Genomic DNA, 27,699 nt, shown 5'->3' with positions numbered 1-27,699 from the left:
TAAGGAATCTGCTTGATCAGAGATCCAGGCTCGGATGGTTTTAATATTGCCTTAGTGATGATGGGAGATGCTCTTTGAAGTAGGTAAGGGAAGAACCAGCACGTGTAGGACCAGGCTGTTCCAGTACAAAGGTCCCAGCAGACCTGGAGGCCAGAAGGCAAAGATGGAGCGCATTCAGCCTCTGCAGGAAGAGGCGAGAGCCACTGAGTCCAGGCCAGAAGAGGGAGCTGGAGAAAAGGCCCCTTGGCCCAACATGGTCCTACAGCAGAGGACACCAGAAGCCGGGGGCAGGAGAGCAGGTAGCCCTTCCCCAGCCCACAGCTGCCGGCAGGGTCTGGGGTCAGCCCTGGAGCCAGGAGCAGTGGGATGCTGCAAACAGCCAGGGAGGCTTGGGAGGGATTGAAATAGGGTGATAATACTCTTGGGAGCAAAGGTTTTCTGCCCTGCAGGCTCTTAGACGCCAGCCTAAAGGTCATGTTGGGGACTGTGAAAGCCACATGGCACAGCTGAGGGTCCTGGCTTTGCCGGGTGAGCCGCGAGTCCTGCGAAGGTACAATGGAGGGGACAGATACAACAGAGAGACAAGCAGCTGCCACCACTTTCTGTGGTCGAAAGCACCAGGGAATGCTTCAGCGATGATGCCCAACCTTTATTTTTCTGGGTCTTGGGGGGAAAAAAGGCAGCAACCAAGGCTACAGAAGCGTGGGGGAATCTATCCCCAAGAACAGGGGAAGCTTAAGACTGGGGCAAGTGGTAACATCAGGGGCGGGTGCTCCCCAGGAGGGGTAGCAGTGACTCGATCAGATTAATGACATGAGGACAATGCTATGGTTTATTTAAACATAAATGCAATCTCTTAAAAAGAACCTAAAACCCCAGAGTCTAACCCTTGCCTTTGATGATGGGAGGGGAAGGTATTAATAAAAGCTGATTTAAAAAAAAAAAAACAAACCAAAAACGGGGGGGGGGGGGGGCACTTAAAAATGCAGACCTGACCAGTGCTCAGAGGAAGAGATGTCCCCTCTCCTCTTTTTTTTTTTTGATGCTGTGTTTCCTGGGATGAGTGATCCATGAGTTTCCAAGGATCCATGTTAAAACCACACACAGCAATAACATTGCCCACCCCCGGAGGAACATGAAGCTAACTAGAAAAAGGCCAACGTGTGATGTGTGGGAGGAAGGAAACCCAAAAGCTTACAGGTACGCATTAGAGTCAGGTGCTGATAACCAGGATGGAGTTGGCATGGGTGGCTTTCACCCAGGCACTAGGTACGACACGCTGCAAGTTAAAAGACAGCTCTGAAATCTATGGGGCGAGTTTTCACCGTTCGCTCGTTCAGAGTGCAATGTGAGCAGAAAGGGGTTAAAAAAATGATTCAGCAAAACCTTTGCCCTCCCCTCACCACCCCAAGTAAACTACACAGTAGTCCATTAAGTGGCAACTTTTAACCAGTCTTCCAAGCAAACCTTTCAATATGAAAAGGTGAGGAACACAGACATGGGGTGTTTCAAATCACTGCACATTGCACCAGAAAAGCTGCACAGGCAAAGCTTCGCTTGCTGCCCCGTGCGACGTTCCAGCCGTCTTCTGAAGCTCAAAGAGATGGGAACATGCCCATGAAACACATGCAAAGCCTTCAAGCGGCAGGAGTTCTCGGTTTTTATAGAGGGAGAACTCAGCTGGGCTTTAGGGGGATGATCCAAAGCAAAAGAACAGGTCGGCTGTTGTTCTGCATTGAACGTCCTCCGTTACATACATCTTGTGAAAATAGTAAGTTGAATGCGCCACGTGTAAGCATGGGCTCAGACATTCGCTAAGCTCCCCACCCTCCCCAATTAAGTTGCAAGCATGTGCTGATGACAGTTTGATGGCTGGATGGTATGGATTAGTCCCAGAGACTATTTTTGATTAATGGTGTAATTTAGAGACCCATAAATAAATAAATAAAGTGGATTTTCAACAACTTAAAAGTAAAAATTTCTAGAAAGGCATCAATGTATTTGCTAAGGCGTTGAGCAGGTTCCTCCATGTTCTTAGCAAGACCATCCACGGTATCCATAAACGGGGGCGGGAGGGGGCTTCTTGGATGTAGTATGTCTTGGACAGAAGCATGAGTTGTTCTCATTTTAGCCGCTCGATGAGTCCCTGCGTCAGTCCAAGGTGCAAAAGCTGACATCTGGAGAGAGTTGCTAGATGAGGGAAATATGCCAGCAGCTTCTCCCACGACAGTTCCAGCAGGCTGGGTACCACCAGCCACATTTTAAACAGAGAGCCAGTCCGTTTGTTTTCATGGATGTTGACCACCCCTCCGTGAACATACATGCAGCCAGCCTAGATGGGAAAAGGGGGGAGAGGGGAGTTATGCAGGGCACAGACCAAACTGGCACACCAGAAGGTGCTGAGGAGCGACGCAGCCAGGAAAATCGGGATTTGACTCTCCAGATTCCCAGCTGGTTAATCACAGAGCGAGATTCATCTCAAGTGTCACTGCCTGAGCCAGCCACCCCGGGCTCCTCGCGTAGCCAAGGGGAGGAATCACCGTGGAAGGGCACGTGTCCCACCCTGAAGCACGTATCTGCTAGCTTAGAGTGCTTTGCTCTGTATTTTAGGTGAATTCTACCCCAAAAAAACAATTTTAGGAGTGGGGCAAATAAATTAGTATAGAACCAAACTTAGGTTTCAGCTAAAAAGAATGTCCGGGTTTTTTTTTAAACTAAAACCACACCATACAAAGACGTGCTGCACTATCTCTCTGCTGGCTCAGCATAACCCTGCTGCGGGAATGACATGAACGCAGAGAGATGGGAAAAGCTCAGCTGCTGACCTATTTTGCGAGTGGCATTTTTTCAAGATACAGGAAAAGAAAGGGCATTCCTGCTGTCCAGGCACCCACCTGCAGTCACCGAGCTGCCTGGGAAACACCTTTATCAGGCCTACAGCTTCCCAGAAAGAGTTGCATTTATAACCATCTCCAAACTAGGTGGCACCTGTTCTTATAACCAAAGAACCCAATCTCTGCCCTCCTATGCTGCCCCGAGGCAATGATCAGCTGAAGGAGGCTGAAGCCACACCTAAATGCATTTCTTGCTGCCTGCTGCTTATCAACCAGGTGTCTCTAAGCTTCTAGTTACAGCAAAAAGCTCTAGCAATACCAACCTTCCCATCAGCAGTGGTTCCCAAAGAGGGCTGCTCACCTGCTAATCTTTCAACTCAGGCTGTTCTCAGTAGGCTAAAACCAGTTTACTTGGAGAGGTTATTTGTGCTTTTTTTTTTTTTTTTTTTCCCCTTTTGCAAACAGGAACTGCTGTTCACACATGAAATTACTCCTTGGAGCTGATACAGTTTAAAAGCTAAAATTCTGCATCACTGCTTTTAAAAAGCAGAATATACTGTGCGCTACCGCTCTTCAAACAGCAGCAGGAGTTAAGAGGAGTCAATGCAGTGACCTCACACTGGCCCTCTGCCTCCCTAAAGATGCTGCATCCAGTGGAGATCACCTCCTTGGTAACATCGGTTCAGCTCTGTTTGCAGCCCACGCAAACGTCAGAGTGCTTGGATGAACAGCTTGAACTTCAGCTACACAGGAAAGAAATGAGTCACTTACTGGTGTGACAGCAGCACAGTGAAAATACACTGGTTCCGGCATGGCAGCTGGGAGCTTGACCCACTGGAAAGTTTGCAGATTCAGCTTCCAAACATCTCCCAGAATCACTTCTCCGTTATAGCCTCCACAAACGAACACATCTGTAAGAGAGGAAACCCACGGTGCTTACAGGCCCAGCCATCCTTCATCAGCAGCTGCGGAACGTGCGGTGACTGAAGTCAGCAATCACCTTTCCAAAACAGTTTTAGGATCAACAATTATTTTACCTCAAGCTCTCAGGACCTCCCAAATCAGTGCCAGCACACTGTCCATACCCACGGAGGCTACTTACAGAATCACAGAATGGTCTGGGTTGGAAGAGGCCTTTAAAGACCATCTAAGTCCAACCCTCCTGCCACGGGCAGGGACATCTTTGTCATGAATACAGATTTGTGGATCCTGCCGACTACACCGATTTATCGCGAATATGATTTTTTACGCGGCTTTGGTTAGCAGCAACTTATTTAAAAACTTGAGAATGGTAAGGTTCACTCTATTACTTGCATGGAAGAAGTGCACAAAGGAAAATCCAGTTACACTCGAGTTAGAATGGTTCACAGAAGGATCGTGGATGCAGGGGATAAGGAGGACCCTCCTGTCACCGAAATCGGGGAATAAAACTCCTTAATGGTTTCTTTCTGTATTAAGAAGCAGGCATTGCTTTATTCTGCACAGGGTGCAAGGTGGAATATTTCCACAAATCAAGCACCCCTACTGAAGTTCATTTTGACATTTATACATGACAGTTAACACACCATGCCTGTCTAATACATAATCATTGAACTGACTGAGCATCCTCTTCTTCCATTGCTCTGTATCTTTTCTGCTTAATTTTAAAGCTACAGTGTGATTTCAATTCACTGCACATGCTCAAAAGGAATGTTGACGGGGTAGTCCTTTCGTCCCTCAATTGAGTCCGTGGTTGCAATCTCCCCCCTGCCGGAATTACCTTTCCCCCAGTTACCATGCCTCAGCAATTGTCCAATTTCTCAGCATCTTCTGGGGCAAGATCATAGAATCATCGAATCGTTGAGGTTGGAAAAGACCTTTAAGATCGTCCAGTCCAACCATTAACCCAACACTGCCAAGTCCACCACTAAACCAGTTAAGGGTAGAGTAGCAATTTTGTGTTTCCTGGCTTGGTGGCTGGATTATTTTTAATGAAAGTAGAAACTAGGAATCATTAAGGTTGGAAAGGATCTCTTAAGATCATCAGTCCAACCATCAACCCAACACCACCATGCCCACTAAACCATGTCCCAAAGTGCCACATCTACCCGTTTTTTGAACACTTCCAGGGATGGGGACTCCCCCACCTCTCTGGGCAGCCTGTTCCAATGCTTGACTACCCCTTCTGTGAAGAAATTTTTCCCAATATCCAATCTAAATCTCCCCGGCGCAACTTGAACCCATATCCTCTCGTTGTTGTGTTCCCTTTTATCACTGCTGATGTCACATTTGTGCCTTTCCCTTATCTTTACAACCTTCTTTGTAGCAGGATGTTCCCACTGTCAGTCCTTGAAGTTCTACAGATTTGTATTCTTTGAGGAGGTACTCGTCAGTGAGGCATGCGTTGCTAATACCCTCTTATCTGGCCTACGCATTATTTACTACCTTGATTATTCTAAAATTTTCATGTGTTAGTTACCACTCCTAACTGTGATACAAATTAAAATCACATTGTAGCTTTAAAATTAAGCAGAAAAGATACAGAGCAATGGAAGAAGAGGATGCTCAGTCAGTTCAATGATTATGTATTAGACAGGCATGGTGTGTTAACTGTCACGTATAAATGTCAAAATGAACTTCAGTAGGGGTGCTTGATTTGTGGAAATACTCCACCTTGCACCCTGTGCAGAATAAAGCAATGTCTCCTCTCTAAGCATACTTCATGTGTTTCGGGAGTTAATTTAAATTATGGGTAACAGTTTTGGCGACCCAGATGGGACTTGGATTTTGAGACCGGACTTCAATCGACATTTGCTACTGCTGGAGGGATCGTGAGTCAAACTCCAGCACACACCGGATGACTTTTTCCAGGGATTCCCCCTGCAATTCCCTGGTGCGTGGTGAATGGCCGATTGATACCAGGATAGAGACATTACTATTTTGATGTATTAAGTGTATCCATTTAAAGTACAAGTTGGTGAATTAATTGCAGCTGCCACATTTTGGTATTTTGGTCTCTCCTGCATTAGTACAGTGACAACTGGAGCAGGTAGAGTTGGTTTTGGTATTTTGGTTTCTCTTGCGTTACTACAGTGACGACTGGAGCAAGTAGAGTTGGTTTTGGTATTTTGGTTTCTCCTGAGCTACTATGGTGATGACTGGAGCAGGTAGAGTTGGGTTTGGTACAGTGCACTTGTATTTTGGTACAATTGGTTATTTAAATTGTTGTATTGTGATATATTGGTAATATTATTGGTGATTTTAGAGAATATTGTTGTACGGTGATACATTGTAAAATATTTACAGATGGGAAATTTGACTTCTGAAGAAGGGGGAATAATTAAGGCTTCCCCGTTGGATTATATGTTAAAACATTGGAGTAAGGTTGGAGGTGATCTGTTAATATGGGAAAAGCTAATAGATTATTGTAATCAACGGTGGCCGGTGGATATATCAGAAGATCAAGAAAAATGGCCAGAAATAGGATCTTTGAATTATAATACAATTTTGCAACTTACGTTGTTTTGCAGAAGGCAGGATAAATGGGATGAAATCCCATATGTGGATTTGTTCTTTACTTTAAGAAATGATCATGAAACAAGGAAGAAATGTAAACTGTTGATATCTGATTTGAATGTATTGATGAGGATGGAGGATAGAAAGAAATTGCCTCAGTGTTATTCTGCTTGTAGTATTGGGAAAAATGTTTGAAAACAGAAGAGAGATGTGCAATTGCTGGTTTCCCCAGATAGGGATCAGGATGTTGTTGTTGGTATGAGAAGGGGTAGTGAAGAATTTAGCCTCATAGCGGGCAGAATGAGTTGGAAGGAGTCTGCTGGGTCATATATCAGGAAAATCCAGAGAAAATATATGGGTCCTTTAAAATGATAATTGAGAATTATGACCCAGATTGGAAAGATGCATAGGTGTTGCTAAACACTTTATTTCTGCCTAAGGAAAAAAGAGAACCGTGCTGGAAAAAGTTCGGGAGGAAAATGAGAGACTAAATGCAAGGGATGGTCCAGATTGTTTTATGCCAGCACAAGAGCTGGACCGTGATCCACATACAGGGGCGGGCAGATTAATGAATAAACAATATCAGCCTTTGATATTATACGGAATAAAGCATGGGGTAACTAGACCTAAAAACCTTGCAAAACTGTATCAGGTGGTGCAAGGTAAAGATGAGGACCCCTCTGTCTTTTATAAGAGACTGTGTGAAACAGCCTGGAAGTGGATGGATTTGGATCCTGAGGATGAGGCTAACAGAATGACTTTTACTACTTTGTGGGGCAGTCAGCACCGGACATAAGGAGAAAGTTGCAAAAGGTAGATGGCACGCCTGGAACATCAGTATCTCAGTTAATAGGAATTGCATATAAGGTATAGAATAATAGGGAAGGATTGGAAAGGAAGGAAAAGCAGAAAGAGAAATTGAAGGATAGAAAGCAAGATGCTGCAATTTCAGCAGCTGCTTTTGCTCAAGCACAAATTTCCTCTTGGGGAAGAGGTTTCCCAAGAGGTTGTGGGCATGAAAAGGGGCAAGGAACAAGAAGAAATATAGGAAATAGAGTCCCTTTGGGAAGAGATCAGTGCGTGATTTGCAAGGAAAAGGGACACTGGAAGAACAAATGCCCAAAGAAATGGACATCCCTGTCTGCACCCATTCTGGAGGCAGACTTATACTTATGATTGGCATGGAAGATTCAGATTGATAGGGACTGGGGGTTGAGAAATTAGATTCCCCAGCCAAACCCCTGGTTTCAGTCAAGCTGGGGAATGAGACAGTTAAATTCCTAGTTGATACAGGGGCAATGTATTCTGTACTAAATAGCTGTAAAGGGCCCATAAGCAAATTCTCTACATCAGTGACTGGTGCCATGGGAAAACGAGAGGTCAGACCTTTCTTTCAACCGATTAAGTGTGAAATTGGGAATACTTACATATGCATTTTTGTATATGCCAGAATGTCCGTTACCTCTGATGGGAAGGGATTTATTAAATAAATTGGGAGCACAAATAAGCTTTGATCGCAACAAAGTTTGAGTACGTATTCTGCAAAATAATGCTTGGGAAGCACAAGTGTATACGTTACAGGAATTTCCAGAGGCACAAGGTGCTGGAAATAAGGAGAAGCAAATTGAAGCCTCCTCTGAAATCATGAATGCAGTAATCCCTTTTATCTGGGCAACCAAGAAACCTGGAAGAGCTAAATCAGCAAAACCAGTGAGAGTGGAATTGAAACCAGGAGCAAAGCCAGTAAGATGAAAACAATACCCAATAAAAATGGAGGCCTGTGTTGGACTGGAGCCTATGATTAATAAGTTTCTAAAATATGGACTGTTACGATAATGCCAATTGGAATATAATACCCTGATTTTGCTGATTAAAAAGCCACATTCACAGGAATACCATTTAGTACAAGATCTAAGAGCTATTAATCAGATAGTGACTGACATACATCCAGTGGTACCCAATCCTTATACTTTTAACAATAGTTGATTCAAACAACTATTTTACAGTATTGGACTTAAAGAATGCCTTCTTTTGCATTCCATTGGAAGAACAAAGCCAGAAGCTGTTTGCCTTCTAATGGAAAGCCCTACAACAGGACGCAAAATGCAGTTGTGCTGGACAGTGCTTCCCCAAAGATTCAAGAACAGCCCCACAATCTTTGGTAATGTACTAGCAAAAGAACTGGAGCCATGGCAAGGTAAGGAGACCACCACTACCTTGTTACAATAGGTAGATGACATCTTACTGGGGGCAGACACAGTTGAAGAATGTAAAGAGACAACTATCAGCCTGTTGCTGTCAACAACCATAGCAGCCTTAGTCCCAGAAAGAACTTTCAAAATCGACACCCCTAATTATACAGAAAAAGAAAAAAGTTGGCTGAATTATTGAAATGCCTAAAGACTACTGATGGATGGTGGGTAATCCCAACTGGACAATGTGTTGTAACTCCACAAATAATGGAGTTAATGGAGTGAACCCATAAGAGTACGCATATGGGAACTGAAGCTTTAATTGAAGCAGTAAAGAGATACGCTGTAGGAATCAGTATGATGCCAATTGCTAAAAGCATTACACAACAATGTGAAATTTGTGTCAAAAATAATCCTAAGATCCAAAGGAGACCCCTCTCCCAGAGAGGTGAAAAGAGGTTTTATGCCTGGGGAATACTAGCAAATTGATTTTTCCAAATTACGTAATTGTAATGGATATAGATATTTGTTGGTAATTGTCGATACTTTTTCAGGATGGCTCGAAACTTTCCCATGTTGCACCAATAAAGCAAGAGAGGCAGTAAAGATTTTGTTAAAAGAAATTATACCAAGATTTGGGGTACCAGAAGGGTTCTCTTCAGATAGAGGACCTCATTTCATTACAGAGATAGTTCAAGAAGTGTCAAGATTATCACAAATAAGGTGGGATTTACATACTCCATGGAGGCTGCAGCGTAGTGGGAAAGCAGAAAGAATGAATCAAACAATTAAAAGGCAGTTGAACAAAATTTGTCAGGAAACTCAGTTCAAATGGCCAGATGCTCTGCCATTAGCATTACTGAGAGCAAGAATTACAGCAAAGTCCAAAGAAAAGGTCAGCCCTTTCGAGATATTATATGGAAAACCTTATCCACGTATAAATCATGAGCCAGGATCTACAGAATTAATAGGGAAACAATACCTTAAAGAGTATGTCATTTTTCTAGGGAAGGTTCTGCCTTCTCTTAATAGTTACCTAGAATTAAGAACACCTTTGGGCCTAGACACTACAGTCCACGAATTTCAGCTAGGAGATTGGGTCTATTTCAGAACCTGGAACAACGAACCCCTGATGGAATATGGGAAAGGACCCTTTCAAGTCCTCCTGACCACATATATTGCAGTCAAGCTTGATGGAGTAGGACCCTGAATCCATTACACTCATATCAAAAAGGGACTTCCCTCAGGTAAGTGGATTGTGGGAAAAACAGAAGGAAAACTCTTTGCATTTGAAATTTTAAAAGTTAATTCATGAACTGTACTGGGGATCAGAAAGCATCATACATAGATTTTGATTGTATACAGGGTATAGTGTGGTTTGTAATAGAAATAATTTTAGTTATGATTCTGATGATAATATGGAAACCAAGATTTTAACATAAAAGGAATTACAATGTCCATAGGAACAGTATACATTGACAAGTAGCTCATTAATATTTAACCAAGTTGTTTATTAATCTTAGACAAAATGAAAGCTGTTAAGTGTAATACTGTTATGGAAATCTAGTCTTGCAACTTATCCAGTCATTCGGAAGAATCCATAACAGTAGCAGTATGCCTCCCATTACCAAAATTGGCCTTGAGGCCCCTGAACTGGGGAATTCTAAACATAGACTTAAATCTAACTTTTGAATTGATGATTAACGAAGACAAGATAAAAAAAGTAGCAAAATCAAGTCGTGACTTGAGAGCTACAATGGAAATGGGATGGCTGAATGAAACGTTACATGGATTTGGATTCTCCCTTACTGGGCGGCTTCAAAGTTTACTACAAGTCTCTGTCTATATTACAATTACAATTGTAATTGCCTGTATTTTGTCTGGATGCATGAAACAAGCAATTATGCGGACTCTGTCACGAGCATAATGATGATCAAAGATTATGGAAGTCTGAAATGAAATATCTGAAACTTCCAAAGGGAGGAATTGTTACCTTAAACGTATATATTTTTCTTGGATGAAATAGAAATAGTGCAGGAGTTAGTAGTAGTTAAGAAAGGATCACAGTTAGGAGTGGTAACTAACACATGAAAATTTTAGAATAATCAAGGTAGTAAATAATGCGTAGGCCAGATAAGAGGGTATTAGCAACGCATGCCTCACTGACGAGTACCTCCTCAAAGAATGCAAATCTGTAGAACTTCAAGGACTGACAATGGGAACATCCTGCTACAAAGAAGGTTGTAAAGATAAGGGAAGGGCACAAATGAGAGGTCAGCAGTGATAAAAGGGAACATCTTGCCCCAGAAGATGCTGAGAAATTGGGCAATTGCTGAAGCATGGTAACTGGGGGAAAGGTAATTCCGGCAGGGGGGAGATTGCAACCACGGACTCAATTGAGGGACAAAAGGACTACCCCCTCCAACATTCCTTTTGAGCATGTGCAGTGAATTGAAATCACACTGTAGCTTTAAAATTAAGCGGAAAAGATACAGAGCAATGGAAGAAGAGGATGCTCAGTCAGTTCAATGATTATGTATTAAATAGGTGTGGTGTGTTAACTGTCATGTATAAATGTCAAAATGAACTTCAGTAGGGGTGCTTGATTTGTGGAAATACTCCACCTTGCACCCTGTGCAGAATAAAGCAATGTCTCTTCTCCAGACATACTTTGTGTGTTTTGGGAGTTATTTTAAATTCTAGGTAGCAAGTTCACAGGCACCTGGATTTGATCAGATTTTAGCGGTTTTAAACCCATGGGGAGCAGCCACAGCCCCACCTCCCACTCCTGCTGCCTGCCAGAGGCAGGTCCTCACACCCAGCTTTGCCCAAGTTCTCAACTCAGAGGCTTGCACTGCAGCAAAATACTGCCGATGAAGGTGACTGGTCCCAGCTCCCACCTTACTTTTATTGGCACAATTAGCACTCCTAAGAAATATAATGTGGTGTATCACTCCACCCTTTAACATGCAGCACTCAGTAATTGATCTGAAGACTTTCAAAAAGAAGGATCAATATTGTAGCTGCTTCTTCAGCCCATTATGAGCAATTCATTTTTTATCAAGTTCAGGGAAATGCATTCGTGGAGGACGAGGCTACAGGAGAGGCCCAAATCTAGTTGAAGAAACACTCTATCGTCCAAAATTGTGGGTAATTGAACACAGATTGCACATGCAAAGCCCCCTCTAAGCTGTGCCTCAAACGGCACCGCACAAGTGGTTTACAGCAAGAACATTTGGAGGATCAAAGTGAAGAACAAAAGGCTCTACTAAGCTCCGTGCAGCTCTTAACATATAAAACCTGTTGGAGTGAGTCCAAAGGAGGGCCACAGAGAGCACCTCTCCTATGAGAACAGGTTGAGAGAGCTGGGGTTGTTCAGGCTGGAGAAGAGAAGGCCCTGGGAAGACCTTATAGCAGCCTTCCAGTATGTGAAGGGGGCCTACAAGAAAGCTGGAGAGGGACTTTTTACAAGGGCATGTAGTGATAGGACAAGGGGTAATGGCTTTAAACTAAAAGAGGGGAGATTAGGTTAGATATAAGGAAGAAATTCTTCACCATGAGGGTGGTGAGACACTGGAGCAGGTTGCCCAAAGAAGTTGTGGATGCCCCATCCCTGGAAATGTTCAAGGCCAGGTTGGATGGGGCTTTGAGCAACCCGGTCTAGTAGAAGATGTCCCTGCCCATGGCAGGGGGGTTGGAACTAGGTCATCTTTAAGGTCCCTTCCAACCCAAACCATTCTATGATTCTATGACTCGATGAAAATGGCCCTCACTTTACTAGAGAATAGAAAGACTCAGGTGCTAACTCTACTACTGCCTCATAATCCACTCCATATGAGCATCCTGGATTTACAACACCATGAAAAGGACCCACTATCAAAGAAATCCCTGAACAATCTTGTCTCTAAAGAAGGCGGCTTCCAACACTTGGCCCCACTTTGCTTTTCACAGCAGCTTCCAGCACTTAGCCTCACTTGGCTTTTCACAGTGGACTGTAAAGCTAACAGGTTAGGCACTGAGCTGTAGCAGGAGCATCATTTATACCTGTTTGTGAGCTTGCAACCAATAAGTTGCAAAGTATCATGGACACTTGTGGCTAAAATATGTGATATCTCACATTGAAGTGGCCACACATCCAAAGGAGATTTACATGTTGCCTAAAATGCTGCAGAGTTCCAGAGAGCAACAGTACTGCACAGCACAGAAGTAAATTTGCCTACAGCAGCAAGATCCCTCATACGAAGAGTGGTGCCAACTGTGCAGCTTACAGCCTGTTAACAAGAAAGAAATCCTCTTCCAGAAAAGACACGTGTGCCCTGCAGTTCTCTTAAACATGTGCCAGAGGCCAGCATCTCTCAGGCTAGAAGGATGGGCTTGTCACTGCTGTATAAGATTGTTGTATAAGATACACCAATTTTCAAGAGGCAGATCTTACCATTTTTTATCTGAACGCAGCTATGGCATCTTCTGGCTGCTGGGAAGCCTGAGGAGAATAAAAAAAAGTATCAACTATAGTTGCTTTAAAGTGCTTGGGCAAGTGGTGATTATATCTCAACGTATAACCATGCATAGGAGTCACTTGTTTCATTTATAAGGGGCTTCTGCTTTCCTACAGTCACAGGTATAACATCTCTAATTTAGCTACCGGCTGTTTCAGGTTTGACTCTGTCCTGGTTTTGGCTGGGATAGAATTAATTTTCTTCCTAGTAGCTGGCACAGTGCTGGGTTTTGGATTTAGGATGAGAATAATGCTGATAACACACTGATGGTTTAGTTGTTGCTAAGTACTGCTAAGTACTCCTGACTAAAAGTCAAGGACTTTTCAGCTTCCCATGTTCTGCCAGGTGCACAAGAAACTGGGAGGGGACACAGCCAGAATAGTTGATCCAAACTGACCAAAGGGCTATTCCATACCATATGGCGTCATGCTCAGTATAGAAACTGGGGGGAGTTGGCCAGGGGGCAGTGATCGCTGCTGGGAACTGGCTGGGCATTGCTCGACGGGTGGTGAGCAATTGCATTGTGCATCACTTGTTTCGTATATTATTATTATATTGTTATTATTACTGCTACTACTACCATTTTACTTTATTTCCGTTATTAAACTGTTCTTATCTCAACCCAGGAGTTTTTCTTACTCTTACTCTTCTGATTCTCTGCCCGATCCCATCGGGGTAGGGGGAGCGAGTGAGCAGCTGCGTGGTGCTTAGCTGCTGGCTGGGGTTAAACCACGACAGACTCCTACTTGCTCTTCAGGGAAGGAAGAAACGTGCCAGAATCTCATTCCCCACAGACTCCAGCTCTCACCTCTGGCTTGGTGAAAAGCAGCAGCCAAGAGCCTACAAGGTTTCAGGGAAACCCCCACTGCTAACCAGGCCAGCATGTGGTCCCTCAGAGGGAGCAAAGATGACGTGTGTCATCTTCTGGGAGGAGAGCCAGCCACTATCATCTTTCCCACCCAGGGAGGGAGAGAAGCCAGACCGCTAAACGTGCTTCAGATGGGTTAGTCCTCACTGCTAAAGCTCTAAACAAGCAGGGTCCTGAAGCCAGTGTTAAGTCACATACTGTACAAGGTTACAAAAAAGGCTTTCGGCCTGCCAGCAAACAGCATCTTCGAGCATCTTGGCCACTCTCTGGTTTACAGGGGAAGACGACACATGAAGTTCCAGACTCACCAACTTTTTCATGAGGTTTTGTGGCAATTTCCTCCCAGGTGTTGGTTTCAAGGTTGTACGCATGGATCTGAAGTGACAAAGAGGAGCTGTTAGTTCCTCCTGGCTCTCCCAGCACTACAGTGACGCAGTTACATGTTCTGACCCAGGGAGCCACTATAAATAACACCTCTTCTTCATTAAGTGTAAAAACAAAAATAGCTAATCACAGCCAGTGACTAAGCAGGTATAAAATCACCTTCAAAGTGGAGCAGCTTACTAAAGCTTTCATCTTAGGCTTTGCTATTTAAGCCCCACAGCTGAAGAAAAAGAATACTGCTTTTAAAAAAACTGGACCAATTAAAACCCACACCCTCCAGTTCTCAAAAGTATTTAGAAATACCTATCTCATACTGCACGTAAGGAGGAAAGAAATGCAGAGAATGGAGAGATAAAAAGTCATGTTAACTGCTGCAGTTTCAGCTTTTTTGGAAGCAGAGCACTATTTGAAGTTTCCTCATTTATCATTTCAGCGTTCAAGATTAGTTCACTCTTCCCTCCCCAAATTGTATTGGAGAAAAACGTTTACCACAAGAAAGGCAATTAAAGGGAGGGGATTAAGGGAGAAGTCAAGAAAAGAGTCACCATACCAATAGCTGAATTTAACATCAAGGAATTCCTTCCTTTGGCACTTTCCTGTTTTGGCACAACTACAACATTTAGAAAGATGTCCCAGGTGTTTTAAAATAAGAATCTTTGATAACAGGTCTACAAAAATGAAGCTGTTTTGCATGGTATGGTCACTGGGTACCACAGATTCATCATCTGTAAGTCAACAGAACATCTTTGTGGGAACACCAGGTTTTACAGAAGTAGGAGAACAATCTGCTCCTAGTTATCTGTTTTTTTACCAAGCTCTCCAGGCAAAGCCAGATGAAGAGACCCTGCTGGTCATACTTCACTGTAGAAAGTCTCCTACCCGGGCAAGCAATCCAGGTTTCTGATGGCCTTACCTTATCTAAGGAATAAGCTGTCCAGGAAGTTCCACCTCCCAAGACATAAATCCGTTGACCATCATGTGCGATTTCATGTCTGTACCTGAAGGTGCACAAGCAATTAGTGCAAGTGAGCAACAACAAAAGCCTTCTAGAAAACACTAGCAAATTTGAGTGCTTTAAGCAAACACCCAAGCCCAGCTATGTTGTATCAGTCCCTCAGGTTGGGAGCGTTCAGAAGATGTGGAAGCTTTCATGAGCAATCTAAGCAGCACCCCAGAAGCTTGAAAGGCATTTTCTGAGAGCAGAGCACCACAGAACTTAAGTGCAATGATTTATGGAGCACCATGACGGCCATCAATATTCCAGCCCTTTCTCTCACTAAGATGGTCACTGATCAGTCTCCCAGCCCTCCTTCCTCCATGCCTTGCTATAGAATAGGACAAGGGACAGGGATCAACCGAAGTTTCTTCCCTTCCTCAGCGCTCACCAGCTGCCCCAAGTCCCCAGCTCTGTTCTGGCACCACAGTCTAGATCAGTGTCCTGGCAAAGGCTTCACACCCCATCCCTACCTCCCCCTGCACACCAGACTGCTGAAGCACCAGTTGTGCAAAGTTCACAGCCGAAAACACTGCTCTAAGAGTGTCCAGAAGCCTGTCCATAAAGGTGGTGACTCCCCTGTGTAAAAGCCCTCTGAGACTGTCCAGCTTCTCACCTCTCCTCTGGCATGTCACAGGACATACTGTTTGGTTTCAGCTGGATCCACTCTCTAGTGTTGAGGTCTAGTTTATGTAGGTCAGTGCTGTAAACATAACCAGTTGTTCCTCCGAACACGTAGAGACAACCATTGATGATGGCCATGGCCTGGAAGGTAACAGAGAGAAACCAGTTAGAAAGGACACATGACATCAGTGTCTGAAAAAGAGAGAATTCCCACCCTCCCAAAGCAAGAGACCGCTTGCAACGCCCTACCTACAACTTAGAAAATTACATGTTTGGGAGGAACATGAAGGGCAAACAAGGATGACACACAAAAGATAGGGGCAAGGGGGTGTCTGTAGGAATGGAAAGTAACTCCACGGTCACAAGATGAGGACCTCCACACACAAGAAGTGGAGCTGCTGAGTTTCAGGCATCAGACAAGACAAATCTGTGCAGCAGGGGCTCCCAGGAGCTAAAACCAAAGCACAGTTAACCCTGAATCTCTTCCACGCTGACCCTATGCAGATACTGTCACAGAGAATCTTACAAACCAGCTATCAGATAGCCAGCAGCATTAAGCTTAACAGAGAAAGCCCCAAACACAGTGGAGAAGTCAGACTACACACCAGACACAGCCTGTACAATTCAAAAGCACGTGGACTGTCAGCCTAGTGAAACTGTGAAGGTGGTGCAGGCACCATTCCCTGATGCAGTCCAAGGTGAAAGCAGAAATATAAGCTCCTTCTGCTCCCAGCTGCCCATTTGCCAAAGGCCAGCTCGAGCTGAACTGGGCAAGGGGAAGACTACTTTCCTTCCCCCAAGTGTCTGGTGCACATCTAAATGAGAAATTAGTTGGGTTATAAATGTCTGCACCACAAGTATCTCGGCAGTATTAGTGGAAAGCACAGCAAAAGGTGGCAGTCCTCCTGCGAAAGTGAATTTGTAAGTTTGTGAGTGGTTTTGTACACCATGTTCATCCACATTATGGAAAGTCTTAAAAGTTGTTATTCTAATACAAACAAGACCTACTAACCACTGTTTTCTTTCATTTATAGTTTTGGGTTTCAAAGGCTTTGAGGCTACAGAGCAACTCTGGAAACTACCAACCACTCCTTAAATCAGACATACTTTTTTATTCAACTGCATCAGGCATTTAGTTAATAAATTTTGACTTTTCTAACTGCAAAAAAACTATTCCTTTCCTTTGAAATCTCAAAGAACCAAGACCGCTCTATTTCTTTATGTCTTTCCTTACACTTACGTACACAGAGAACAACTCGGTTACTAGCAGAGAAGAGATCTCCGTGCTCTGACCCCTTTTCTGTGACACACAGAGCAGCGTACGCAGGCACACTCAAAGTGCCTCAACAAGGGCTGTCCTTCATACCTGGCCATAGATTCGATTGGGTTTCTTTCCTCGGCAACTGAGCATAGCCCATCTTTTGTACTTGACGTTGCAGACGTGGACGTCGTTGCCATTGTTCTCCCCAAAGGGGATCCCAGTGCCCCCAAACACAAGCAGGTTGTTACCATGCAATACAACTAGGAGAGAGAGACAGAGCAGAGACACTTGTTGCTGTGAGACGCAGTAAAACAGAACGACTCTCTGCTCTGGAGACAGTAAGCAGCGAGTGTTCAATATTGTTCAAATACCCTACAATTCACACTACGCATTTATGGCTTTGAAATGCTCTAGAGGAGGAAGAATGCAAGCTAAAACCATGGTAACCAAAGGCCTACTTTTAAAAATGGCTAGTGAACAAAGAGATCTATTTTTGGATGCTTTGAGATGTCTGATTGCACTGAGCACCTAGCTGCTGAAAGCACAAGTGCCTTGCAACTATCAAGCTAAGGACCTGAAGACTACCTCTTGCATTTGAAATTTTTTCTTTCCCTCTGCCTCAACCTGAGCAAAAGGGGAAAGAAAAATCACAAAACCAACCCAAACTGAAGGCCCACTTGCAGAAGAGTTGGAAACAGGATCCAGATTTCCCAGTTCTTGCCTGGTTTTGCATTCCACCAAGGACACTGATTAAAATAGCTTCAGCAGTAGGCCCATAGGAATTGAATTTCCATACGTACGTGACATGGAAGCTAGTTCCCTGGGCATGTAGCCTTCAGTGCCCATTTGATGCCAGGTGTCTGTAGCAAAGTTGTACCGCCAGAGTTCTCTGAAGAGCGGGTAGTCTTCATTCTCTGGCCCACCAGACTCATCATAGTCAGGATTGTAGCCTCCAAACACATACAAGTTGGCGTTGTCTGCCACGCAGCGATGGCCACTTCTTGCTGGTGGACATCTATGGCCTACAGCAAAATGAGAAGGTGTCGTGGTTTAGCCCCAGCCGGCAACTACCACACAGCTGCTCTCTCGCTCCCCTTACTCCGATGGGATGGGGGAAGAGAATTGGAAGAGTAAGAGTGAGAAAAACTCCTGGGTTGAGATAAGAACAGTTTAATAATGGAAATAAAGTAAAATAGTAGTAGTAGTAGTAATAACAATATAATAATAATTGTAATGATAATATACAAAGCAAGTGATGCACAATGCAATTGCTCACCACCTGCCGACCGATACCCAGCCAGTTCCCGAGCAGCGATCGCTCCCTCCAGCCAACCCCTCCTCCCCCAGTTTCTATACTGAGCATGGCGCCATATGGTATGGAATAGCCCTTTGGGCAGTTGGATCAACTGTTCTGGCTGTGCCCCCTCCCAGTTTCTTGTGTACCTGGCAGAGCATGGGAAGCTGAAGAGTCCTTGACTGGCATAAGCAGTACTTAGCAACAACTAAACCATCAGCGTGTTATCAACATTCTTCTAATCCTAAATCCAAAACCCAGCACTATGCCAGCTACTAGGAAGAAAATTAGCTCTATCCCAGCCAAAACCAGGACAGAAGGTAAACCAGCTTCAGTGAAATGTCAGCAGAGGAGCTGAGCTTGTGTCCGAGGGTCAGGACTACACCCACTGTGGTGGTCCTCCAACAAGAGCAGCTGGTGTTTAGCTAGAGGGAAGCATGCCTGCAGCCAGGAGGAAAGAGCTCTGTAATGACAGATCCACTTCTCCGAGCAGGAATGGGGAGAGCCTCTGCATGTCACCATCTCATCCACATCCACCCTAGCCCCTGGACCACACCTGCCTGAGGAGACCTGCCTGCAGGTCAACGCACGACAATCCTTCCGCATGGCAATCCTTCCATAAAAGCAATTTCTGAGATATCTTACAAATTCCCCCTTCTGTCATTCTGTATGGCAGATTTCACTTAGGAAACAGTTCCAAAATGTTTATATTTAAAGCTGCCCGATGGGAACAAAGAAAAAAACTAATGATTTGCTCTCCCTCCTACACAAACCTTCTCTCCATTTCTTCTCTTTTGCTCCTGGCATCTTGTATCTCAAGAGGGCTCTTTCAACTTGGACACCCCTGAGCTTCCTAAACGTTAAGCAACACGGGTCTGATACAGCAAGTAAAATCTGTTCATAGACAAAGGCATTTGCACTGGGAGGGAGAGCAGCAGGGAACCCATTTGAGATCCTACAGGCTGAGCCTGACAACTGGCAGACGCAGCCCTTCCCAAAAGGAAGCCCTCTGCCTACCCACCCTCTTCCCTAAAAGCCAATGGAAATAAAAGCAGGGAGCACAATTCAAGCTCAGACCTCAACTGGAATAGACAAAAAGACCAATTCAGTCCAGGAAAATCTAAACAGCCATATTCTTGTTGGACAACAGCAACTGAAGCCTGAGCTGACAAGTGATCAAAAAGTAATTCTGAGCTTGCTCAAATTCGATGCACAGCAAGAGCCAAGCACCATGCCAGACGTGAATATTTTTCTCCAACAAGACACAGGACCACGTAACGAATGAGAAAGATGAAAATAATAGAAAACGATCAGGTCCCTGAACAAAGGAGCTGGTTGTGAGACACATGTAGAACATACCAAGCTGACTGAACCAGGAAGGTTTCAAAAATCATTTTTTCTATGCAATACAACAGTGTTTTGGTGAGTCTAAGCTTCATCTTGAGAAGGAGAACACATAATAGTCCCCTAAAATGTACAATTTCAACATGTAACCATCACTCCCTCGAGCACATCCTCTGCTTGTTGCACCTCAAGACAGGCCTGCTTTGATTCACTTGACAATAAGGAGCAAACCAAAAAAAAAAAAAAAAAATCATCAAAAGAAGATCCCTGAAGACCCCTCACCAAACCAGTGATCTTCACCACCCACCTGCTCTCCCAGCTCTTTTACAGACTTTTAGGATGGAACAGGATCCAGTGAAGCATCTAATTAGGACCCATCGTGTTTTCTTCTTAGAGCCTGTTACAATTATCAGCAGTGAATCAGACACAGGGAGCAAAAACAAATGAGGCATCAAGCATCTTTCCTACAGGAAAGGTGAAATAAATGATTTGTCCGGACTGAATAATGAATTTTAACTCAGCACAAGCAGCTGTGCTTAATCATGTTCCCCATTTGCTGCCGCTTTAAGCTCCAACTCTTGTCCAAAATTAAGCTGCTCTACAGGGTTCAGACAAACTCCTTGTGGCTAAGTTTTGACAGATTTGGGTTGTTTCCAGTAATTGCGTCTTGCAGCAATCCCCACTTAGGAAACTAATAAGCACTGGCTGAAAAGGAGGGGAAGAAAGTTAAGGAATTAACGGAAAAATCTGCTGGCTACTGAGACAGCACAGGGCCATTGGGCACCCAGCGTGGCGTAGACATTCGCACACAGGAGGGGTGGATATTACATCTCCTAATAGCAGCAGCCATTAGTGGCCTCAGTGCTGGACTAAACTGTTAAATAAATATTACATGCTTCAGAGGTGATTCAGAAAGGGAAAGAGAAACATCTGTCCCTTTTGGCTTTTTATTTTAAACTCTGAAACCATCCAAAGAGATGGATTTGCTTTTCTGAAGTGAACACATTGGCAATAAAGGTATTTACAATCAATTGTTCAGACTCTTACGATGCTTCAAGAGGGCAATTCATCTGATCTTGGATATCTGCAAACAAAACCGTGCTTGAAAAGTGCCCATGCCTCTCTGCAGCCTATATAGAAAATCCTGGCGAAGGGCTTATGTGTCTGTGCTTGGCCAAAGGGAGCTCATCCTACTTGTTTCTTCTTCTGTGTTTGCCCTGGAGGTCTCCAAAAAGAAGACCTGAAAGAACTGAAATGGAAGCTTAATTCCAGGGAAGACTGGGAGCACTGATGCACACCCTTTGCAGGGGAGTGAGGATTTAGTTCTATCCCCATTGAATTGAAAAGGTGTTAGGGAATAAGGAATTCAAATATTACATTAACTGTAGATCCTATTTCCCTCTAGTTATAACACTTGCCATGAGAATTTTCCAGAGGGAAGAGGGGAGAAGAAAGCTGAGCTTTATATAAAGCAAACAGGCTAAAGAGTAAGAGGCACAATTCAAAGAAAATAAATTAAAAAACAAAACCAAGGAGGCCTTCTCTGTCATTCAACTCAAAATTAAAAAGAGAAGATGCCCGACTTTGCTATAAAGCCCCAGAACAGTTGAGTTTCAACAGAAAGGGATCAATGCTTGATGCACGCAGGACCTCGAGACAGCAAGATGGGTACGTTAAGCCCATACACAGCCCAGCAGGTTTCACCTCTTCCCATTTACCTAGAAAGCCATGTCCTATCTTCAAAAGAAATTTTTTCAAGATAGTTCCAAGACACAGAAAGGGCATCAGAAGCCAGAGCTGGTGTCAAACAGGTATTTGCAAGTACCCATCCAAGACGGTCTGAAAGGATCACCATTTCCATGCAGCCGTTCCTGCTGCAAACCACATCTGCCGCTAGTTCCCTGCCCGTTCCCACTACTCTCACCAACAACTCAAAGGGCTCTGCGCACTACAGAAACAAATTTTTCTATTAAACACTCACTCAGTAGCTGTCCTTTGTCAGAAGCTAGGAATCCTCATGGCAGAGGAGAAACGATGCCTGTCCCTGGTCATGCATTCACAACTCAGCTGCTCAGGGGAAATCCACTGTTCTCAGTGTTAAGTTGAACATCAAACCAGGGATGAGAGCGGCCAAAATGCTTCCTCGTGTTGTGCCTGCTACACAGCAGTGACTCCCAGAGAAAGGAGGGCTGGAAATGCCAACCAGAGCAAGGTTTCCAAAAGCTCAGGGCCAACCTCTGTAGCTACAAACACAAGCAATTTCATTTCGCTCTGCTCGAGAATAACAGATTTTCCGCTCTATTCAAGCAGACCCCAGCTGCGTTTGCTCAACGCCATGCTCCACATGTAAGAACTGACTTCTCTCCAAAGGCTTCACATTTCCAGCCTGCTGTTTTTAAGCTTTGCTCTTCGCTAACTCCTTCGTCTCAATGGACTAGATCCTCCCACTCACAGAGGCCCAGAGAAGATGACATATCTACCCACAAAACAGGAAAAAAAAAATTATCAAACACATCTTCCGAGTCACCTATGCAAGCACACTCCCAAATGTATCAATGAACTCAATGGTACAATGTTAAACTGAGTTAAATTGTCACCAAACTCTTCTAGTCAGAATTGAAGTGACCTTAATTCACTTTAGAAGAAAGTCTTAGAAAAAGATTCCTCTAGTTCTGTCTTTTTAAAGAAGCGACCTGTAAAAGCTGGATCTACTGAAGAGTTAAATCAAATTAGTTTCTTTAGCAGACAAGCTCTATGACTTGCACCTGCAATAAAGCACTGCATTACCATTTAATTATGTTTTATCAGATGAGTCACATTTCCTACTGAAATTATTCATGTAAGTTTTGGATCTGGTTTTGCTCCAGCGTTAAGAGGTGCACAACGAGCCTATTACACAAGCTCAAACTTTAGACGGTGCAGGAAGGTGGAAACACCCAAGGGTTTGCTAACTTCCTCCTCTAGTTAGCAAATCCCACCTCCCCAAGAGCTGAACCTGCCACAGATTAAAGAAGCGCCCAACACTAAATGAAGCACGGCAAGGCACCATCACTACAAAAAGCTGCAAGTCAGCGGGCCCCGCTGTGAATTCTTTGACGCCGGACATGGAAAGTAGCAATAAGATATACCAAGTCAAGACAGATCTGTGGGAAAGAGGTCATAACTCTAGTTCTAGAAAATGGCTTTAAAGTGGACAGATATAATTTGGAAAGCAGTTGCTTTCCCAGTTTAGGACTCCAAAGCGAAGCAGGAAGGAAGGATGGTGTCCCAGTTTTGGCTGGGATAGAGTTAATTTTCTTCCTAGTAGCTGGCATAGTGCTGGGTTTTGGATTTAGGATGAGAGTAATGATGATAACACACTGATGGTTTAGTTGTTGCTAAGTACTGCTAAGTACTCTTGACTAAAAGTCAAGGACTCTTCAGCTTCCCATGCTCTGCCAGGTGCACAAGAAACTGGGAGGGGGCACAGCCAGAATAGTTGATCCCAACTGACCAAAGGGCTATTCCATACCATATGGCGTCATGCTCAGTATAGAAACTGGGGGGAGCTGGCCAGGGAGCAGCAATTGCTGCTTGGGGACTGGCTGGGTATCGGTCAGCAGGTGATGAGCAATTGCATTGTGCATCACTTGCTTTGTATATTATTATTATCATATTGTTATTACTACTACTACTACTATTTTACTTTATTTCCATTATTAAACTGTTCTTATCTCAACCCAGGAGTTTTCTCACTCTTACTCTTCCGATTCTCTCCCCCACCCCAGGGGCAGGGGGAGTGAGCGAGCGGCTGCGTGGTGCTGAGTTGCTGGCTGGGGTTAAACGACGACAGATGGGAAGGTGCATTCACAGGGAGACTCCTTTTCCTTGGTCCTGAGGGCAGAAATGAGAACAAGAAAACTTTCAGAGAATAAGAAGCTCCACAAACAGAACTAAATTGAAACATCACGACTGGGACGTAATTAAAGAAACTCCTAATTTAGAACTAAGCTATCTGATGGCTATCGTTAAGCACTGACCTGTTAATACCCTGTGAAATTCACCCTTTTCAAGTGATTCAGAGGGAGCTGCTTGGATGGCCCAGATTGACTTTATTAGCACAGATTCCTAACTGAATACCTCTCCTGCAAGAGATACTATTAGAACAGAAGGAGAGTAAGCAAAAAGGCAGCACAAATATCTATTCCTCAGTTTCCCAACGTGACGCAGCACAGCAACTGATGCACGAGACATGTTTCCTGCCTCTCCAAGACTTTGAATACAGAATAGATCTGGAGCGAGAAAGAGGAGAGGGCAGAGATGTTCATTAAGAAAACTTAAAGAAACCCTTCATTTCAGAGGAGGAAAGTGTAATGGTCCTGAATGGCATCCAACAAGACTCCCACTCAAAATGTCCCCCTTACAGGGAGGACAAAGATGAACTGCACCTGCTAGTTCATAAAATGTTGTTCCTATTCTGACTAACATAAGCATCAAAGTTTATTAAATTCCAACTCTGGTTCCTTGACAGCTACAGAAATCTATGGAAAGCTTGAAGAAAAAAATAAACCAACACAAAAATCCCTTAGCACCAGCAGATTACTTGAAGTTATAGAGCAGATTAAATGCTACCAGCATGCCCAGAACCACAGCATGTGTCAACAGCTACGCTCAAGCCCACTGGATTTCTCTACCACTTTTTAATAGCTCTATAATAAAATTATAGAAGAAGAAAATTAAACCGCAAGGTACCAAGTGGTTGCACTGAATCACACGCAGCACAAACATAAGGCGAGAGGCGCTTCAAACAGAGCAGCACAAAGACAAGTTTCAAAGAACAAAAGTGTTTTCTTTCCATTCGATTATCCTGCCTTTCATGACTGCAGGAAAAAAAATTGCTAGCATCATCTCACTGGCTAGGTTAAACAAGAGGGGAATACCTGCTAGTCCAGTTAGTAAGCTAGCCAGCTGGCCTTTTGTTTTTATTTTTAAAACAAGAGGGGAAAAAATGTCTAATTAGCTGAATTCATTTCCTAAAAATAAATAATGAATGAGTTGAATATAAAGTTGTTTGGAAAGCCTGCCTGAAACTATGCTTTTTCTTATCATGACCATGCTGCTAGAAGAAAGGAAGAGGCCAAGGGTCTGGGCTGTCCCACCATCTGCTCAGACACCTGTAAGCAGAAAGGAAAAGAAGAATGACCCCCATATCGTCCCTCTCCAGGGCCAGCTATGAGGCTCAGCAGTAGCCAAAGCAAACTGCAGCAGAAAAAAATGATTCCTAGATCCTTTGGGAGCAAAGAAGATGAGGGAAGTGAAACTGCTAACCTCACGCTTAAAAGGCAACTCTGGAAATGGAAACAGGTCAAGCTCTTTTGCCAACACAGCTACCGGAAAGAGATTTGGCTGTAGCTAGCAGAAATGGCAGGAGCAGGACTAAATAAACATACTCCTCTCACAAACACATACCCCTTCCCTGGGGTTACTGCCTTGGAGCTGCACCTGCAATGACTTTCCAGCTTCAGGATGCCTCATTTCTAAATTCTGCCACATGCTGTTGCTTGCGAAGAGTGCAAAAAATATCTTTTTGCACAGTCAGATCAGCAGACTCCAAGCCGCAGGTGTCAATTTACTTATAAAAACGGGATTAAAAAGGAGATAGCATGCTTTATGGAAAGAGTCTAGGGCATTGAATGGTGCAGGGAAAATGAAGGAATGCCTCCTGAAAACTCTGAAATAGAATTGGGAGGTAAGAAAACAAACCTGGTTGGAGGAAATGAAAGGAGGGGGAAAAAATATTCCTCCATCTCAACAGTTATGTAAGGGCTGCTGCTGGAGCTCTATAACTAGGACATTAACAGGTGTCAAAACGGGGAAAAAACTCCAGCAATTGACTCAAAAGGGATTTTTTTTCCATCAGGTAGTTTTTTTAGCAAGATTGGCAGTCAGCTTTGGGTTTGTTAAGGCTGGACTTAAGTGCTAAGGTTGAGCTGAACAGGGGTAGTTCGTCTCCAGGGCCGCAGCGTCTGCCCCATCACAGGTGGTAGAGGGCAGGATTCCACATCGGGACATGATCCGTAGCCAAAAGCAGGACCATTGCAACCGTGTAAGGAGGATGCGCTGGTGGTTCGCTCAGGCCAATGATTAAAATTCAAGAACGTGAAGATAATCAGCTCTTGTATAACGAAGAGATCCTTATCACAGAAGGAAGGAAATACATTTAAGAATTTGCCCCAAAATAGAAGGTGTTGAGCCACTTAGCAAATTCACAGCAGCACTGCACAAGGCCCGAAGGCGTCCTCTGCTGCAGTTCCAGATCGTGACAGGTTTCAGAGATGGAAACACGGACCCTGGTCTGAAAGCCCGTTCCCAGCTGTTACTGGTGCTCCAAACATGCTGAACACAGGCTCCTACTCCCGAGGCAGTGAGGGGCTTCACATCCCCCACCAAGGAATCTGAGTGGCAGGACCAGGGGCAGAAAAGGATGCCCTGGGGTACCCACCTCCTGGGTGGCAGTACCCCAGCACCATGTGGCCCTTGAAGGCAGGAGATACTATGGAGGTAAGGAGGAGGTGATACCCCAAACCAGCTGGGAATACCCCCCACCATCACCCCATCACAGAACCATGGGGTGCCCCACATCCCTCCTAGTATCGCAGAACTGTTGGGATGGGGATGATCTCCCCAATCCTGTGATTGTGGGTTAACCCTGGCCTCCTCCCCCTAATATCCTGGGGCTGTTGGGGTGGGGTGACCCCCCCCACATACCAACACTGCTAGGAGGAAGGTGGAAAAGAGAAAGAACCACCATTCCCAGGGCACAGGAGTGGGCTGATGTTTCATCCAAGGGTCCTCTGGTAGCCTGGACCCCCCCCATCCCAGGATCACCCCTCCCAGGACCCCAAAATCCTGATACATTGGGATTGTGGAGGGTGGGGGTGTGTCACCATGGGGCAGCCCAGGCCCATCTAGGGTCACTAAGATGGGGCTGACCTCCACGAGGGCCCGTGGAGTACCCTGTGTCCCCCACACACACCCCATATCCATGGGGACGAGGATGAACCACCCAAGCGGGGCATCCAAGCATCCCCCAATGCGCTGAGACCGCCGGGATGGGGAGGGAAGAATCACCATCCCCGGGGGTCGTAGGAGGGGGGTGCCCCCCCACCCTTCGAGACTCTGGGTCCCCTTCAACACCCTAAGACCGTTTGGAAAGGGGTGACCGCCCCCACCCGCGGCTATGGGCCCCCATATCCCGGGGCCGTCGGGCCAGGAACATAACCCGGCCCTCCCCACACCACCCCCGGGCCTTGGGGACGGGGTGACCCCCCCCACCAATCCAAGATCCATAGGGTACCCCAGCTCCCCCCCCAAAAAAAAAAGATCCCAGAGCCGAAGGGCAACTCCCAGAGCCGCAGGGCAACCCCCCCCCCCCCCCCCCCAACCGCAGGGCGTCCGTCCCCTCAGAGCCGTGGGGACGGGGGTGGCCCCCCCCGGACCGGCCGCCACTCACCCGCCGAGCGCGGCCTGCCCGGCAGCTGCACGAAGCGGTTGAGGCCGCCGCTGCCGCCCGCCACCCTGCCCGAGGCCTCCCTGACGCCCTCCCGGGCCCCATCAGCAGCCGACATGGCCCCGCCCGCTCCTCTTCAAGGGCGAGCCTAGGAAAGCCCCCCCTTCCCCTTACCATCGACCAATCAGCAGCGAGCTTCTTGCGGCCGCGGCCTATGAAACGCGGACTTCTTGGAGGTGGGTGGGAGAAGGCTGCGGCCTATGAAGCGCGGGTTTCTTGGCGGTGGAAGGCCGTGGCCTATGAAACGTGGGCTTCTTGGCGGTGGGCGGGAGAAGGCCGCGGCCTAGGAAACGCGGGCTTCTTGGCGGAGGGGGAGGAGGGGGGGGAAGGTCCGCGGCGAGAACGTTGTTGTTGGCTCTGA

At 45.2% G+C, this 27,699-nt stretch overlaps 1 protein-coding gene across 2 annotated transcripts; it reads right to left on the bottom strand.

Moving 5' to 3' along the window:
- Window positions 1-982: 982 nt before the first annotated feature.
- KLHDC10 (kelch domain containing 10) lies at window positions 983-27,396 on the bottom strand. 2 transcript variants are annotated; one of them, XM_075722169.1, is made up of 10 exons: window positions 27,282-27,396; window positions 20,987-21,029; window positions 17,952-18,181; window positions 17,257-17,411; window positions 15,883-16,031; window positions 15,186-15,270; window positions 14,197-14,263; window positions 12,957-13,004; window positions 3,606-3,745; window positions 983-2,332 (listed from the first exon to the last, which is right to left on the bottom strand). In XM_075722169.1, the coding sequence occupies exons 1-10, from the start codon at window positions 27,394-27,396 to the stop codon at window positions 2,123-2,125; spliced, it is 1,242 nt and encodes a 413-aa protein (XP_075578284.1). In that variant the 3' UTR covers window positions 983-2,122. The 2 variants fall into 2 exon arrangements, with proteins under 2 accessions (XP_075578284.1, XP_075578290.1); XM_075722175.1 differs by lacking the exon at window positions 20,987-21,029 and having other exon boundaries at window positions 17,952-18,173.
- Window positions 27,397-27,699: the final 303 nt, after the last annotated feature.

The sequence above is a fragment of the Pelecanus crispus genome, chromosome 1, assembly GCF_030463565.1.
Source record: "Pelecanus crispus isolate bPelCri1 chromosome 1, bPelCri1.pri, whole genome shotgun sequence".
NCBI lineage: Eukaryota > Metazoa > Chordata > Aves > Pelecaniformes > Pelecanidae > Pelecanus > Pelecanus crispus.
This window is presented reverse-complemented; position numbering and strand designations above follow the sequence as displayed.

Coding starts and splice junctions, on each gene's coding strand:
- KLHDC10 (XM_075722169.1), bottom strand. CDS start 27,396: ATGTCGGCTGCTGATGGGGCCCGGGAGGGCGTCAGGGAGGCCTCGGGC. Junction 18,182..20,986: donor GGCAAACACAGAAGAAGAAA/CAAGTAGGATGA, acceptor ACCTTCTCATTT/TGCTGTAGGCCATAGATGTC. Junction 15,271..15,882: donor TGTGACATGCCAGAGGAGAG/GTGAGAAGCTGG, acceptor GTGCACCTTCAG/GTACAGACATGAAATCGCAC.